The sequence below is a fragment of the Argopecten irradians genome, chromosome 1, assembly GCF_041381155.1.
Source record: "Argopecten irradians isolate NY chromosome 1, Ai_NY, whole genome shotgun sequence".
Classification (NCBI taxonomy): domain Eukaryota; kingdom Metazoa; phylum Mollusca; class Bivalvia; order Pectinida; family Pectinidae; genus Argopecten; species Argopecten irradians.
Genome location: NC_091134.1, coordinates 46038764 through 46057684, shown reverse-complemented (window position 1 = coordinate 46057684; position 18921 = coordinate 46038764). Strand labels below are relative to the sequence as shown.

The window sequence follows — 18921 nt, the reverse complement described above, 5'->3', positions numbered from 1 at the left end:
GTTTATTAGTTATTGTACACATTGATTAACCGATAACATCTAGTCTATCTTTTTTACATGGAGGATATGTCATCGAATCCTGATCAGTGTGCTCTGCTTATTTCTAATACATTAAACACCACTGGTTTTCAGATGGACTAATCACACGGGCACGGATGCGGACTACTGGTAAATAGGGGATCGTCTCAAACAATATTGTGTTGAATGTGTTGTCAAAACATGGAAATTTATTATTGAATACTTGGGAAGGTAAACTCTCAATAATCACGTGCGCTGTAGAGCATTAACAGCGATGCTTATGGAAACGATATCTTAAAACTAAATTTACAAATAGTTCTTCTCAGCGTGCTGAATAGGGGTCAGATTAAAGTTAAAGATTGAATAAAAAATATCATGGCGGTTTGCTTAATTTTGACGTTGTGATTTTATCATAATTTCACTGTATTGACCATGCACACGACAAATTTAAGCAATTCTTTTTTTCAAATTGGCATAATTGGCAAAAACCGCTAAAAATATTTTCTTTAAGAAAATTATAGAACATCAAATGTATAACACACAGTCAACCCATTCTTTTTTGCTCAGAATAGCAGTATGTTACTGTGGCTAAAACAGGCCTTACCGCTGTGTCACATGTGTAACGTATGTGTTTTTATTATTGTAAATGTTAGGCAGACGCTTTAGTGTTGTAGTATATCTTGTAAGCGTTTCAATGTCTCGGTATGATTTTAGTTTCTTTGTTTGCCGCTAGGGGTGCTCCTTCCTCCAGCACTATAAAAGAAAGCGAGCCTGACACTCTTTGTTCTGGTCGTCGACCAGTTAACATCGAGTCACACTCTCCAGTAGGTATCGGCACTGAGAGACCGATGTGGCTGAAGAAGCCTTGCCTTGATCAGTGTAATATCCAGCGTATCATTCCTAGCATAGCTCTCAGCTGTGGCGTGTGTGTAGTTTGTGGCGTTGACTATCGGTCGCGAGGTTCTCGCGACTAACGGACATATAGGTCTTGGGGTACTTGGCTGGTGTAACAACCAGCAGGCCCAAGCTTTAGCTCGATGGTGGATAGTCGTACCACGGTAGTCGGTGGTTACGTTTGATCCGTACATGTGTCAGTGTCTTGTGCATAAGCTTTGGCGGCAGGCAGCCGTATTGTGGTGTCAATTCATGTAGTTTGCATGTCACTCACGACCACTAGCTAGTAGTCCTGAACACTCACGATATATGCAGGTCGTGAGTAGACATGGTTACAGTACAGCTAGTGTTGGCGACATGATCGCAAACAGCAGGGTCTGAGCTGCAGTCACGGCGATCGGTGACCTCAGTTTGTGTCGGAGTATACACGCTTGACGACAGGCAGTTGTAGTGTATAGTTGCTGCTGTCCGGTGGTTTGTTTTGTGCACGTATTCATCACACTGGGTGTGTTGCGCTCCGATTGTGTATAGGGGTTGTCTCCCTTCAGCTAGTGTATTGTAGTTCAGAGAGGTACTCTGTCATTATTTCCATGTGTTGTACATAGAGCTTTGGATAATGTTACTGGTAATAACCATTATTATTTGTATATATTGGCTGCTGTAGTGTATTTAGTGATTCATAACAGGGACCCAAGTATATATTGGTAACAACCCCCGCCCGGTACGTTACATTACCCTACCCTCTAAATTTTGAAGATGAAAATATGTCGTTCTTTGCAATTTAGACAGATTCAACGCTTCACAGAAAAACGTTCTGATGACTAACATACTCTGATACATGTAGCTTGCGATTCAAAAGAAAAGAGTTTCTAAAACCATGACATAGCGGGTCATTGTGCTTGATGTCCTGATTACTTTCAAGCATTTCTTGCTAACATCAGACCTAATATGGAATAAAGCTTCCCTGAAAACTGTGATCTTCTTATTTATGACCCCGTTAAGAACAGATTAGGCCTACGGGTTAAAGCTGAACAGAATATCAGAAAATTAAAAATGCATCGCTCAATAGGAACACTGTGACGCCATCCTAGATGGCACATGTCATCAATAGTAGAAATTTGTGCTGAGCTAGCAATTTGTCGACGTCGCCTTTTCCATTCGTAATATAGCAATGATGAACTTTACATGTGAATTTTGTTATCTAATAAAAGTACAGACTCGATGCAAGTGACTTGTCTGTAATTTAAGTTATATACCGCGCTAAAAAGGAATAAAATACCGCCACCACTTGATATTTCCGCAGCTGAAGACAGCGGCGAGAGTAAATAAATCACTATAGAATATAATAAATTGAACTAATTGAGAGACCATTAGTTCTTTATATAACATATGTAATTACTATTAAACAGGTCTGATTGTATTAAATATTTTCATCAGATATAAATGAGTTTTAAAATTTTGCATAATATTATTGCCTAATCAAAGCGCATTTTGTCTATTTTAAATAGGATACATTAGAACAACTCTGGGACAACCCCAAATTTATCTGTAGTCCGCGTTTGTGTCCGCGTACCTAGTCCGTCCACCTGAGAACTGGTAATATTTGTTAGTTCAACAAGGAAAAGTTACTAAATATTCCTCAAATGGTGATTTCAGAACATTTTTGTGATGACACTTAATCACTGTTAAGTAATTCTAATGCTGAAATTTTCAACAACATGCCATTGTTTATGTAGGTAATCTTTTATCTTTAATGCATCTTTTTCAATCCATATCTATCATTCAGTTATGTTTCTTGACCTGCCTTTGTCAAAGCTATCAACATATCTGGAATTGAATTATATTACTCTTCGTGAATATGAATATGAATTCCCAAGGTGGGAATAGAAATTAATATTTATATATATTGCCAGGTCCTGTACCATTAACAACTGAAGCGTATTTGGAGACCATTTTTGGTTTTGTTGATGATATACCCCCACTAGGCCAAACACAAAGAGTAGAAATCAGTTCACTAGCTCCTCAAACACGAACCCCTTCAAGCAATCAGAACACGTTCACTTGCAATACGCCCGAACCGCATTTAGGAGCAACAGTGATAGATTCCACTCAACCTTGCAATCACAGAGGTTTGTACAAATTATCGACCGCTATTTTCTATTTTTTGATTTTATTCCCTTTCAGTATCGAATATAATTAATTAAAACACTCTGAGCTTGGTTATACAAGACATTTTTTCTCGACATGCATTGATCTCACTTATGACCCACTGATAACGAAATCGAGAGGTAACATTGTACAAACTGGGATGAACTTCCGGTTATGACGTCATCAAGATGGCTGCCATCTCGAATTTCACTAAAAATTGAAAAATAGTCATAACATTGACATTTTTCAACCGAAGAAGACAAACGAGGCATCAAAATGACCACAATAGAACAAAAAATACATATCAGGACCATTTAATCCAATATATGTAGTTATTTCTACGCAGGAAATGAAACAAATCGGATTTTAAGCTCAAAAATGGTAATTTTTAAGCAAAGTTTTCATATTTGGCTTGACGCAGCAAAAATGTTTGCCAACAACAAACTATTATTTCTAATAAGTTATTTGACCTCTTATCAATCAGTAAAAGCAACACCAACAAATGAACAGGGTACACAGGATACGTTCATTTATTAATAATGTAACAAAACTACGCTTTCAAGTGTAATGCAATCTATCTTGTTTCGGTTGAATAAAATTAGATGGCCCTCGCCTGGCTCGAGAAACAACGATAGTATGCCAATCCGTGGCGTTTTTTCATTCTTCCTTTACTAATTGATTTCTCCATTGATATGAATTGGAATTGACTATAATTTACTAGGAAAACCCTTAGATGGGATATACGCAATGTACGGTATGTTCTCTGAAATGTATTTATTTTTAGTCTGTCAACAATTGTACATGTACATTGCTTCAATCTGACATGGTAATCTATAATAAAGGTTTTTATGTTAAATACAATGTACTTAATTTTATTTCATACAGTATCTAGGAAGTATGTTACAAAAATGATGTTGCAGTTGCTCTTCCCCCTTTTACTAAGTTAAGTTAATGTATAACTACAATGTATGTTAATAACTAAGTTAGAAAGGAATTAATAGGCGTAGTCTTATTTCCAATCCATTTTTTTATATAGAATCTAACACTTGTTGAAATTGAAAGATTCATAGAACTTATCTAGAAGGATGAAAAATGGGCAATTTCGTCATATTAACAGATAAACACATCTTATTTTGCACTTTTGGCGATCGGTATTGCTACACCTGACAAGGATTCTAAGGGACAAATAGAAAAGGAAGTCATTGAAGTAAACGAATTTAAATGTAAAACCTGGTATACTATATATTGTCATTGAATAATCTACGACAATGAACTACATGTAGTTTCCTAAAAGTCTTCATTATTAACTGGTTTTATTACGGTCAGTTTATTATATTGGAATGCAAAAAAAACTGTTAGCCACACTTATACATCTTTTTTCAGCATTTTGGAAAAATGATAAATAAATATTTGAATTTGTTTTTTCTTCTGATATTTGTAGAATCAATTCAAGAGGAGAACAAGCATCTGAGAGAGCAGACGGAGTGTAAGATCTGTATGGACAACAATGTCTGTGTTGTCCTGCCCTGTGGCCATCTGTGTTGCTGTGATTTGTGTGCGCCAGGTGTGGTCAATTGTCCAGTATGCAGATATAGTATAGACTATTTCATGAAAATTTATTTATAGTAAGATTATGAATTACAAATGTAAAAATATCTACAAGGTTGAGAAAATTCAAAATGTAGATAAATAATAAACTTTATCCTGCATCCAGCATTGAATGTTTGGAACAGTGTTGACATCTTTCAGGTTCAAGGTGTGTGTTTTTGGATGAATGTTTCAGGTATAAAAAGTATACATGGTTAGTGTCTTAAAATATAAGCTGTATATATGGTTCAGATCAGAAGCTCGTCACAGCTTATGTTTTCTCTATTTATCCTAATATGATGGAATACAAAAGACGGTAGAAATTGTAAAAATGCCCTAAACTTTTTTGACTCCATTTGTGAAGATATCCTTATATGGACATTGTTTTACTTTTATCAAATGACAGAGTCTGAGATCACCTGGGGTTTGTAAGATATCTCACGTTTTCTGGAAAACCAAAATTATTTTTTGAATCTTAATGAAATATTTTTTTTCTGTAATATGTACTTCCTTTTGTACATACTTCACGCGGTATACTGATAGGGATAAAGACGCTTACGTGATTTTATTAAAATACCGAGAGTTATGAACAGTTTCACAACATCCCATGTTCTATTAGAGAATTTCGTATATGATCAAGCAATATCTGTGATATGTTGTTCTATTGTTATCTTGTTAAACAATATTGATTATTAATCATAACATATTTTGTCATTATATTATTATCAGACAAAGCTATTTCACCTTTCTGGTATACATATCAAGTGTTAGTATTTTCTGTTGTTATTGTTTATTAGTTTTGTTTGTTAGTTTGAAGTACAGCATAAGTCTTAATATCAGGTGAGCCTTTTAAAGTAGCTGGTTGCATCTTAATCAAAACTCTTTATAACGCCAATGCCACACCAAGTGAAAGAATACAACTGTGTCCGCAAAGCGGTTTAATTTAGGACACATATTTACAGCACGTGTCTGTAGTTACTTGTACATTGTTTACAAAAACCCATTTGTTACATTGTGTAACGGTGTGTAACGTTATCGACGCTGGATCCAAATAAAACAAGATGAAACGTCATAGACATGCTATCTAGGTAGTTTAGTTGTGTCAAAAGTGTCCAATTTGGCTGGTTTGCTTTAAATGTTTTCTCTGAACGTTATAAATGGATATCTGTCATACCGGTGTGTTTATTTGCTTTAAATCTGAATGTAACAATGATTCTATTACCTGCCATAAAACAAGAACAAATAAAAGGTAAATAGATCTTTGTTGGAATAAATTAAATTATAGGTTGGTTTACATACAAAGTATAAACTAAGAATAATATTTTGATTGTTTATGTTATTATAAAGAATACAACATGTTTTTTAACAATATAAGTGATGTGCAATGTAAGGTGAAATACTTTATATTTCCCTATATATTCTATATACAGATGTATGCGATTATTTAAAAGAAAATGAATTAATAGCATTAATTTATTTGAATCTATAAGTATATAAAATACACTGGGTATTTTGTATTACATGTATGATGATTCAACTATATATGAAATGTTAAAATGGTATCTGCGTGTAACATAACAACACCTGGGCCAAGTTGTTTTTTATCTGCGTGTAACATAAGAACACATTGGTCCAGTTTTTTTATCTGCGTGTAACATAAGAACACCTCGACCCAGTTGTTTTTATCTGCGTGTAACATAAGAACACCTCGGCCAAGTTGTTTTTATCTGGGTGTAACATAAGAACTTATTGGCCAAGTTGTTTTTATCTGCGTGTAAGATAAGAACACCTCGACCCAGTTGTTTTTATCTGCGTGTAACATAAGAACACCTCGACCCAGTTGTTTTTATCTGCGTGTAACATAAGAACACCTCGGCCAAGTTGTTTTTATCTGGGTGTAACATAAGAACTTATTGGCCAAGTTGTTTTTATCTGCGTGTAAGATAAGAACACCTCGACCCAGTTGTTTTTATCTGCGTGTAAGATAAGAACACCTCGACCCAGTTGTTTTTATCTGCGTGTAACATAAGAACACCTCGGCCAAGTTGTTTTTATCTGGGTGTAACATAAGAACTTATTGGCCAAGTTGTTTTTATCTGCGTGTAAGATAAGAACACCTCGACCCAGTTGTTTTTATCTGCGTGTAACATAAGAACACACCTCGACCCAGTTGTTTTTATCTGCGTGTAACATAAGAACACCTCGGCCAAGTTGTTTTTATCTGCGTGTAAGATAAGAACACCTCGGCCAAGTTGTTTTTATCTGCGTGTAACATAAGAACACCTTGGTCAAGTTGTTTTTATCTGCGTGTAAGATAAGAACACCTTTGCCAAGTTGTTTTTTATCTGCGTGTAACATAAGAACTTCTTGGCCCAGTTGTTTATCTGCGTGTAACATAAAAACACCTGGGACCAGTTGTTTTTTTTATCTGCGTGTAACATAAAAACACCTGGGATCAGTTTTGTTTATCTGCGTGTAACATAAAAAACACCTGGGACCAGTTGTTATTTATGTGCATGTAACATAAGAACATCTGGGACAAGTTGTTTATCTGCGTGTAACATAAAAACACCTGGGACCAGTTGTTATTTATGTGCATGTAACATAAGAACATCTGGGACCAGTTGTTATTTATGTGCATGTAACATAAGAACATCTGGGACCAGTTGTTTATCAGCGTGTAACATAAAAACACCAGGGACTAGTTGTTCAAAAGGTGATCAGACTAATCACAGATTAACTACAAATTTGAAAATCAATTAATTTCTTGTAAAAGTAACTTGATGCAATTTTATAATATTCATAAAAATACCATTTTTACAGATTTACTGACCATTTAAGGGAAGAACAACATGCTTTGCAGCAAATGAAAGATTACGATTTTACGAATCATGTTATTAATGTAATCACCTTTTGAACATCGTAGTCCTGATTGGGGAGGAGGAGGGACATTATTTGCTTTTCTTATAGAGTTTTATGGCGTTAACAAATAGATGATGATGGAAAGTAACACTATTTCTGAAAATAAAGCCTGCACTGTTTATCACAAAATATGTAACTAATACAAATACTAAGCGTATTCACTGTAATTTAACTGAGCTAATTTTAAAGAGTTTATTCGTGTACGATATAACTTCAATATTAAGGAAATAACGAATCTCTCTATCTGTCTATATACGGTGTATAATAGTAAACAATCCCTTTAATGAAACTGGTTTATTTACTGGTAGTGTCATCAGGTGCCAACTACTTACATGATTTTATGCCGCCGTAATTATACAGATTCCTTCTTAGAAAAGAAAACAAAAGACAGAAACTCGATCTAAAATTATCATCCTTACCTGACATGATAACAACAAATAACACACATGTACACCATGACCAACAAAGCGGTCCTACCATTGCACTGTGACATGGCTTCCGGGGATACTTATTCTGGTAATCTAGGTTTACAATACATTTTAATTACCATAATCACATGCTAATTCAGATACCCCATTGATCTTGCATTGTTTTTGTATAGATTCAATCTATTTGTGTGAGACATAAGCAATCTCTGTTTTGCCAACAAAAAAAAAATAAAAAAATTAAAAAAACTGTTATAGATGGGTTTCCTCGTAATGTTTTTTTTCTCCGAAATTTTTTTTTTCACACATTTTTACTGGATTTTATAAACTGTGACCTTTACGTTAATATTGGAATTGTTAAAAAAACTTTTGTTTAATTTACTATCAATTTATTATTTTATCTATAGTATGGGGTTTAAATAAATCAGACAAGGACATATACATTTTGAAAAATTATATTTCGAGAATGATAGCTTATATAAACCTGGGAAAAATACGAGCAATTTGTACAGGTGAACAAATAAGCAGATGTAAAACGCGTTTTCCCCGCCATTTCCTCATGTGCCATAATTGATGTAGGAAACCATATATATATATACTATGTAAAGTAAAAATTCAAAGGTTCCTTATGAAGGTATTTAATTATCAAAGAAAAAACTCGAGACTGTGGCGCAAGGCCTTCCTGCCTTCACATCTGTCTTCAGGCGGAATGAATCCTGTGAAGACAGAAATTTAAGGCCTTGCGACAAAATATCCAGTTTTTTTTGTAAATATACACACATATAGATATATATATTTAAGGATTGAGTCTTGCTTTGCTCGATTTCATGCGGTGATGAATTGAGTTCCTCTTCAAACAAATTAAGCAGTTCGTGTTAAATTTGTTTCAAGAGGAACTCAATTCATTACCCCATGAAATCGACCAGTGCAAAATTTAATAAAATATATTTCAATTCATTTGTATTTAATTAATATTTTTTATATTAATTAATTAAAAAGCCTGTGGTTGTTGTAGAACCCGAATGTAAAAATTATAGCCACTTGACCTAGTACCAAGTCTATTCATGCAAGATAATTCACATAAAATAAATAGTGCTATCTGTTTAACATGTGCAACTCGTCTATTGGCTATATATGTCAACTATTTATAGACAAACTATAGCAACCAATCAAAACACACTATTATGAGCGTTGTTATGTTTATCACTGATACGGGAAATTATTTATACTGGGAAGTGTTATCTTTTTTTCTGCGAATAGACCTTTCTTAATATTAGCTCATGAATATTCATCTTTGAACGAAAACGAGGCTTAGTGAGCATAGCGGTGGTAGTAATACATGTGCATTAATGGGATAATGTGTTGAAATACTTACCTTATCATTAAATTTAAATTCACATAATATTCCCGTAGAGGTACATGGATCAATTTGATCACATCAGTGGCTGATCGAATTATGGCATAAACATGTATAATAAATCCCAGAGGCGAGAGGAAAGAAAATGCAGGTATCCATGTCAACGATTTCCTTTATTGAGGCCAAGCTGAATTACAGTATTGGTACTCGTTGCCTAAACTGGAATAAGGCTATATATTATACATGTATGGTGCCAAATAAACAAGGGACATGAACCAAACAATTAAATAACATAAATACCATTCCTAACCTTCATTATCAGAGTCTCAAGTTGCCTTCCCCATATTCCCTTTAGGTCAGTATTTGGGTCCCAGTCTGTTTATATTTAACAGCTGTCCCCTCTGATCACATTTTGCCATTAATTTCCCTATTAAGGTATACATACATAAAGTTGTTATCACAAATTTCACCTAGCTCTGGCTGTCCCCTTTACCAATCCTTATTTACTCCAATAAACACCCTTTGTCTATGACATGTGAACAATTACAAACACCAATTATGTTCACGATATTGCAAACAAATGATATTTGTTATTAGAATAAAGCATTCCTTAATGACTATTTCTGTCTAATGATCACCTTAATAAGATCAATTTCTTTATGGCGCAAACAAAATGGTAAACTTTACATTATATGACCTTTTGTTGTGACCACTTGGCTACAAAGCCCAATTTCTCATTGCACTTTTGGGTTTAGATAGGCTTCCCTGAATATACGTGTTTTCCTCATTTTTATGTATCACAAAATAGAAGTACATTGTACTTGATATATTGAACATGCTGCAAGGATCATTTTATTTGAAATATGTGTTGGTCACTTTTAAGTATTTGACAATTCTAGAGGGGCTATTAACAAAGAAATATTACAAAATTTCCTGAAACATAGGGATCGTTTTCAAAATCTGAGGATCGTAGTCGAAAGGCTACTCTAAAATTATCCCTGAAGTTGTGATCACAAAACACATATCCTATAAAATCAGTGCACAGATCATAAGCATGATAAAACACATAAATATACATCAGTATACCACCCATTTAAACTTAAATAAAATGATTAATAAAAAGTGGAGTTGCGATTGAAAGCCTTATTTGTTCATGCAATTATAGAAAATATCGCAAATGTGATCATTTCAGTAAATATATTTGGTTTTCTTCTAAAGAATTGAACCCTTGTTCAGATTTGATTATTGATGTCCATAGATCATTATATTCAGTTACTTTATTTCAGCTTTTCAATATCTACCAGAAATATGAATTTAAGATGTTAGTTTTAGAAATAATTCACTCTAATAATTAACATTTAAATATATCAGCTTTTATCAGCTATGAAGTCAGTGTCCTCGTGATAATGCACAAAAAGTGATGTTTCATTTTAGGAAAAGGTTATGCATGTATCTAACAACCGGCACGTTCACTTAGAAAGTTACGGTAAAGAACTAAACACTTAATTTGATATTTGTTTCATTTATGTAAAACACATGTATAGAATTCTCCACTCTTGTATTTAAATGTGTGGAAACAAACTACACATGTAAACAGATACAGTGTAAATAACTGATGGTAAAATATAGAATGTAATGTTATACAGATAAATCTACAATGATCTTCAACATTATGTACCCTTTTCTCTGCCTATGTTGATAATCAACCTTCTTTTACACTTCAGTATTAAGAATTTGATGAAAATGAGCAATTAAAACTATTTTCATGACATTGAACAGCATTGTGGTTTGTTTTTGTAAGATATGTTGCATTAATTGTATATACGTTGCCTGTGCTCACTAAGCCTCGATCTGAATTAGGAATGTCAGGCATGCATATAATTTGAGAAAGGTCTATTGTAGGCCTATCTTATGACGTAATATATACGAAATATTTTGTATATACAGGAATATATATGGTTGCTAGCAAACAGGTACGGTATTCATTTGTTTACATCAGCTGTACATATGTACAGTATTTACATGTACATTGTTGTATGCATATCTAATACATATGTATGTAATGTCATAACATGAAATGGATTTCAAGCGATGGTCGACTAGATATGCTGACATGATCACATAGTATTTGCACTATTTAATTATTAGATGAAGGCGGAAGATTTCATGTAACCGTAAATTTGAAATAACCTGTATTTGTACACTACTCATATTTCCAAAATAACAAATGTGCATGATGTCACTCATTAAAAATGTTAATAGGAGACTTTATATATCCAACAGAGGGTCACGTCACTCATCCAAAACTGTCCAATTATTTATCTGTACACGTAGAGGTTTGTCTAATCAATTCACAAATGAATGCACTTATTCCACGTGTACTTGTTGGTTTAGTTACGCGGAACATACTGAACAGCTTAGGGTGAGCTTTTGAATAGGCACAATGTCAACAACGGGAAAACAACAACTCAATCAATTTGATAGCTACTAACATATGCATGCTCTGTTGATTTGTGTGTGTGTTTTTTGTGGGGTTTGGTTTTAACTTTAATTGTATAACTTTTGCAATTTAAATAGCACAGATGTAATCATTGGCAGTCTATATGTAATAATCATATATTTTATCATAATTTGTTAATTTAATTTAATCATACTTGAAAATTGACGATAGAAATTTATTCCCTTAAATATGGCTAACGTTGGGGACCATCTTCACTGTCCGATAACTTTATCCAAATGAAGCCAAAACATACTCACCCTTACTATATAAAAAAAACACCTGTTTCATGCATATGCATGATTAACTTAATAAACATGCAACATGCAACGTAATTTATTACTGAAATTAACGATCTTCATGGTTGAGTGCACATGATTAAAAGACAGAAATAAACTGTGACATTCTAATATTAACACAAAAGGGGCTGTGTTTGAGTTAGACATATAACCTCAAACTACATATGTAACATAATGAACGCCCCTCAGACTGTTCAAAAGTTCACATAGCAGGCAGTGTCTGGCTTATATTCATAACATACGTGTAAAGTACATTGGTGAAATAATTCCAGCAAGGACAGTCATAAATACGGAAGTATGTTGTTTTACTGATATGTGTCATATTCTTTTTATTGTAAACAATTAACAGATTTTGCCTTCAGATTTTTGTAAATACGACGGAGTAATCCAGTGGCAAACTTTGCATACATGCACAAACATCTTATCGTGTGTATAACTAGAAAATGTCATTGGACAATTTGATGGAATTTTCATCAACAGGGAATTATGGCCAAGTACATTCAAATGAACAAACTTTGTCTTAGTATGCTACAGGTCCAATATCAGGTATCTAGGAAATTAAAAAAATTTGACAGGAACAAGTTTAAATTTTTAAGTTTTTTGGCCCACTCGACCTTGAATGAAGGTCAAGTTCATTTATATTAAGCCAAAATTGGTAAACCCTTTATCTCATCCTGCTACATGCCTAATAACAGGTAACATCACAAGTTTTTTTTGTTTTCTGGGTCCTGTGACATTGACTAAAAGTCAAGGTTGTTTATATTAACAAATATGCTAGTCATTAATCTTATCATGCTACGTGCCCAAAAGCAGGTATATATCTAGACCTTCCAGAACTCCAGAAGGTATCGTTTCAAGATTTTTTTTTTTTTTTTTTTTTTTTTTTGCCCTGGTGATTTTAAATTAAGGTCAATGTCATTGAAATTAATAGACTTGGTAGCCACTAATCTCAGCATAGTGTAGATCCAATATTAGGTCTTTGACATGGGTTTTTCAGAACTTTACAAGTCGTTTTCAGTTCCTCGTTTTTTTGGCGCCTGTGACCTTAAATGAAGATCAAAGTCATTCATATTAACAAACGTGGTAGTGATTTATCTCTGCATGTTTCATGCAAAATGACAGGTCTCGATGCCTTCCAGAACTTGAGAAAATTTTTGTGATGATTTGTTTTTTTATCGAAAAATGCACTTTTGAACTATGATCCTTATTTCCAACCGGAAGTTGACGTTTTACAGAAAGGTGTTTCCAAAAGTTGTTCCATTTTCCATTCTGCATGTTTTATCAAAAATAAAGGATACATCGACCAATGCACATTCTGTCTCTATACCTTTTTTTAATTTCAAATACGGTGCAAAACCTGTAGGTGTGTTCCCGTTAATAGTAATGAAATGTTAACTATTTAGTTTATTACAATTTTTGTTTTACTTTGCACACAAACACATCATTATGTTTTTATTAATATATTTTTTTTGTTCTAATTTGTGCCCAACACTACTTACTAAAGATTAAAACTTAGGTAAGAAATAAGGAAAGGAAATACATTAATATTGAAGCAAAAAGGGTAAGGTCCAGACGTGCATTATGTAACCGGGTCAATTGAGTGTTTTTAGATGATATTTCGTCTTCTTCGAGGATAATGACAAACGTTCATCGTGAAGTATATATGTTATGCGCTGTCACTTATTTGTCAGATCTAATATATAAACTCATTATCATATACTTACTTGATTTTAACAGTTATCATTCATGATACAAGGAACCATGTCCTGTGGTCCAGAAGAGTAGCGGTTGCCTGCTTCACCCACGACAAAATAGGTCAGTACCTAATTAAATCAGGTTATTGAAATGGAAAGTAAAAGTATGATGACAGCAGACTCTGTAAGTACACAACACAGACATTGAAACAACAGACATTGAACACGTCTTTGTATCATGCATGGCATGGAATACATCAAAATGGGATGAAAGGTATATAAAGAGCAAAAGTAAGTTCATGTGTATTTAATGTGGATAAGAAAACCACGAAACAAATTTATAACTGATAAAAACGGTTAGCTTTTAAATCGGATGAACTATCACTCAAAATATTTGGGGTAAGTACCGTGTATTTTATTTATATTTGGTACATACTTCTTCATAAATAAATCGCATCATTTTCAAACTAAAAAAAATAAAAACTACAAATTTCTTTCTATTTTGTCTATCGGCAGACTTTCAAAGCAACACAAGAATATCAAGGTAATATTCATTTTCATATTGATTTGATTTTTCCATTATTGTCTACATACACGTAGAAAAAAAATCTACTTTTGTTTCTTGTCTCTTTTGTTAATCATTTGACAGCTTATGTTTTCTTTAAATTAGATATCGTGTGCAAAACATGGGGGAAATATGATATAAAATAGTAAAAAGTTGTTGTAGCTGAACTTCACTTAAAACTGGTTTAAAATTTACTTGGCATCGTCGGATGGCTCAGCCATTCATTCAACTCATTCATTGTTATGTTTTCTTCATTTCAGGTTACTGACACCAGTCTGACTATTTCAAAGACAAGTAATTTAGGTGACACCATAGAAGTTTGTACTTATTTTCTATATCTGCAGTAATTATTTACTTACTTAAGTACTACAACCAGAAAACTAATGACTGACGGCCTTGTCGCACTGTCGTATTGGCGACCCTGATACACAAAAAGTGACAATGCGACTATACGCCAAGCGATAATGCGTCAAGCGAAAAGCGGCAATGCGCCAGCGAAGAGCGACAGTGCGGTTGCGAAGAATGAAAGTGCGACAACACGACATTTTCGAAGAGCGACTATGAGCAAAGCAAAAGACGACAGTTCGCCATACGAAAAGCAACAGTATACTTGTCGCATTGTCCACAACCCGTTAAGCGAAGAGCAACAATGTGCCACTGTCGCGCTTGTTTGTCGCATATGCTTTCATACCGGTCGCCAGTACGATATGGACATGATCGATCACGCAGTCATTCTGTAAGTATTAGGACAGTAATTACTATGCATAAGAAACTGCGACATTGCAGTACTTTTTTCACTCATGGGACATAAACCTACCAGGAGGCGGATGCAAATAACATAAAAATCACAATAATGGCTTTACATCCTATTAGCTGTGGGCATGTTTTGTGTGGGATGTTTGATGTCGAAGATTGGAGCAAAATCCCTTCCAATCTTGTTTGGTACAGTTCAAATAAGGGGAAATATACCTTGTCATCTCATGTAAGTGTGTTACTCTCATTGTAAAGGTTTTCACTTACGGTCACAAATTCACAAAAAAAGCATAAAAGACTAATTGCACATTTACAATGACTTTTACCAATAGGTGTTGATAGTGGATGGAAGCTGAAGCATTCTGGGAGAAAACGGCGACCAATGACCTGTCTTTGGAAACTGCTCCACATTAACTTGGAAACCATAACTAGTCACCCTGTCGCTGCGTTTAACCTTAAGTAATTGCAACAGAAATAATGTAGGCTAAAAAGTATCAATTATGACACCATAACTCACATATTAAAAATCGACAATAATATAATCAGTAAAGGGAAAATATTGAAATTTTTTATTTGAAATATGTTGATTTATATACTGTATATAGGGAATAACGAACGATAACTCTGCGTGTTAAACAAACTTGATAATTTTTTTTCGAGAAAAAATATTGATTACCTATATAATTTGTAATGCCTATAAAACTTCAGTTATTTAGGAAAGTTTTGTGTTTATTTTCTTGTGTGTATTTTCTTGTCTTGCTGGCTTATAGGTTAAAAAAAATCAAAAGGGTGCAAAATATCAAAATAACACAACTGTGTTCTTACTACATAACATAATCTATAGAGAAAAATAGGTATGCAATATAAATTCAATAAGTTTTTAAAACAATATGAGATGTTTTGTCCATGTGCATCATGATTATCAATGCTGCTATATACTAGAATTAAATCACCGCAAATCAAAACAACTATATAAACGAAGATTAAAATTTGAATAAAAGTTAAAAAAAAAATATCAAGAATATTTATATTGAAATACTGATATTATACTAAAATTTTCCACAAGAAAAAATATTTCGAAACAAAGAGCAATTTATTTTGATTCATCTCATCCGATTGAGGTCTATAGAATAAGAATAGCATACATAACCATATATATATAAATGACGTGTATGCTTGTATGTAACAGCTATATATATAATCACGAACTGATGTGTATGATACTTGACTCATAGTTATCGTCAGAATTTCGTTTCCGGACTTAAAGTTATATGTACATGTACTTGACTTGCCTAAACGCGCATTATGGGTACGGTGAACAGTTATCAATTCCTGCTTTTGTTGGACGATTTAATGTGTTAGAAAGCTAATCCCTTAATAATAAGGTAGGTTTATGAGCACATCCCAGCAAACACGTCATATCGAGTATTGACATGATAATGTATAAAAAAATGTAAAGTTATATCCACATACAGGTATATGTATAGTGTAGGCACTTTACAATCTACATGTTTCACATCCTGTATACTCTAAATACATCGATGTATTGATAAAACGATATTCTTATCGGGATGATTTTTCAAAACCATTCCAATTACATCCACATACGATATACATACATATTTTATGCATACATTACACAAGACACAGACATAAACAAATGTCCATGTAAAAGACGGTCACAAAACATTTACATAATGTAACCAAATATATACATAAGGGCACAGTAGATAAACTACAGACAATGCATGATAACAAATGGACAATGTATGATTATGGTAACAAAATTGCAGACAACACACAACATAAATGTACAAGAAACGGATATACCGGATCACTATACATCATGTAAAGACTAATCTTGCTATGTGGTCAATAGGATTGGTCATGCCAATATATGTGTGATAAAGCAAATATTATTGTCTGTTATTTGTAATTCATGAACTGTCATGGCAAAAAAAAATCAAATTACAACACTCTTAACTTAGTAGTTAACTAGTTGGCTGGTGTCCCGTCTCAATTGATGGCAGTTCATAGACTGAGGAATACCAACTGCGTTTGGTAATAAGGCTACATAGGAGGGCTGCAGTGAAAATGTAAATATATATATGCAATAATGAACGTTCTGGATACAAAATAGTGAGCGTTCTTGTGAAAAATGAATTAACGTTCTGGATACCAAAGAGTGAGTGTCCTGAATACAGAATTGTGAGCACTCTGGATACCGAAGAATAAGTGATCTTAATACAAAATACTTAGCGTTCTGGATACAATAGTGAGCGTTCTGGTAAAGAAGAGTGAGCGTATTAAATACAGAAGAGTGACGTTCTTGTTAAAATGACTTAACGTTCTGGATTCAGAAAGTGAGCGTTCTGGATACAGAATGGTGAGCGTTCTAAATACCTCAAATAGTGAAGGGTTTTGGTTACAAAAGAGAGCGTGTGTTATTTACTTTTGCGAATTTTACGATCCAAGTATTTATGAATGTTTATCTCCGCAAACTAACATCTTTATTAATTTTATTGATATGGATATCCATTTTTTGTCTTTGGACAGCATTTGAAATCATCACAGGAACACCAAGGTTACATTCTTCCGATGCCTTATCATTGATTTTATTGGTGCCTATGTAAGTACATTCAACCTTCCTTTATCGCTTTTAACACGAAAATATTTGCAAAATTAATTTGAAGACAAACATTTTAGATTTGTCAAAGGTGTATAGGCTACCCCGTCACATTTTTCCTATTTCTTTTTTTCTTTCAGCTTACATCAGTTTGACGATTTCAAAGACGGGTATCATCTGGTGACATCTTACAAGTTTGTATATCTTTATCTTTCTGTATATAACTATTAATTCCTTGTTCTTTGTTTGGATAAATTTGCATGGCACATCAATAGTGGAACTGTCATTGATTTTGAGTCAGAATTTTTCTAAGCTCATCAATCATATTATAGAGAGTGACAAGTGTCGTAAGTGCACCTTTTATTTCAAAACTAGATAGCATATATAAGGACAAGTTTATCAGATAGGAATTGAACAATAGTTTTATCGTGTTAACGATAATGAACACAATTGAATACATTACATATTCAATACAGAGCGTTAGCACTAAAACACTTAAAACTTCAATCCTTATAGGATATTATGCTAGCTGAAAAAACCCACAATTTGAAGATGTAAATGTGTCATAGTCGTAACCGCTATAAATAATTCTATCAATGCTTTTCAAACGTCGTATCACAATGTACCACACATAAGTATTTAGTCGTTAATGTTTAATAGTTTAAAAACAATTCCGTGTCAATATTAGTGTCTTGTTTTTGGATTATACGTCATATTGAGGTCAAAATTAAGGCGAAATATTTCGTGTAAAACGTAGCCGGATAGTATACGTAATTTAAGATATAATATCCGTACTTGCTAATTGATACTATACGGAAAGCAGATGCATTTGCATAATATAAACTTTACCTATAGTACAGTACAATTCACATTAAAATCAACAGCTGAATGTCTTGACTTAGAGGAATCTTTAAGAGAATCTGAAAGGTCTTTGAGATCTATACAATTTTCTCGTAAGTTGTGATTTACCAGTAGCTAAATCTCACGCGGAACTGATTGGATGCAAGTTTAAGTAAGAGGAAGGACTCATTCAAGGCAAAGGCTGTCACAATTGTTGGCCTTATGAGCCCAGTAAAGACCAACCTTGTCTGCTTTATATCAACTTAATCAACAGTTACACAACGGACATAGATTAC

General features: G+C 33.5%; 2 protein-coding genes across 6 annotated transcripts in view; both read left to right on the top strand.

Moving 5' to 3' along the window:
- LOC138328293 (baculoviral IAP repeat-containing protein 8-like) overlaps window positions 1–6182 on the top strand; it is a 76537-nt gene extending 70355 nt beyond the window's left edge. Inside the window, 3 exon segments of the mRNA XM_069275070.1 lie at window positions 133–168; window positions 2826–3041; window positions 4502–6182. Coding sequence (XP_069131171.1) covers window positions 133–168; window positions 2826–3041; window positions 4502–4686 — 437 coding nt within the window. The 3' untranslated portion in view covers window positions 4687–6182.
- The window catches only part of LOC138330024 (uncharacterized), a 143809-nt gene that overhangs the window by 48335 nt on the left and 76553 nt on the right, over window positions 1–18921 (top strand). The window lies entirely within an intron of this gene.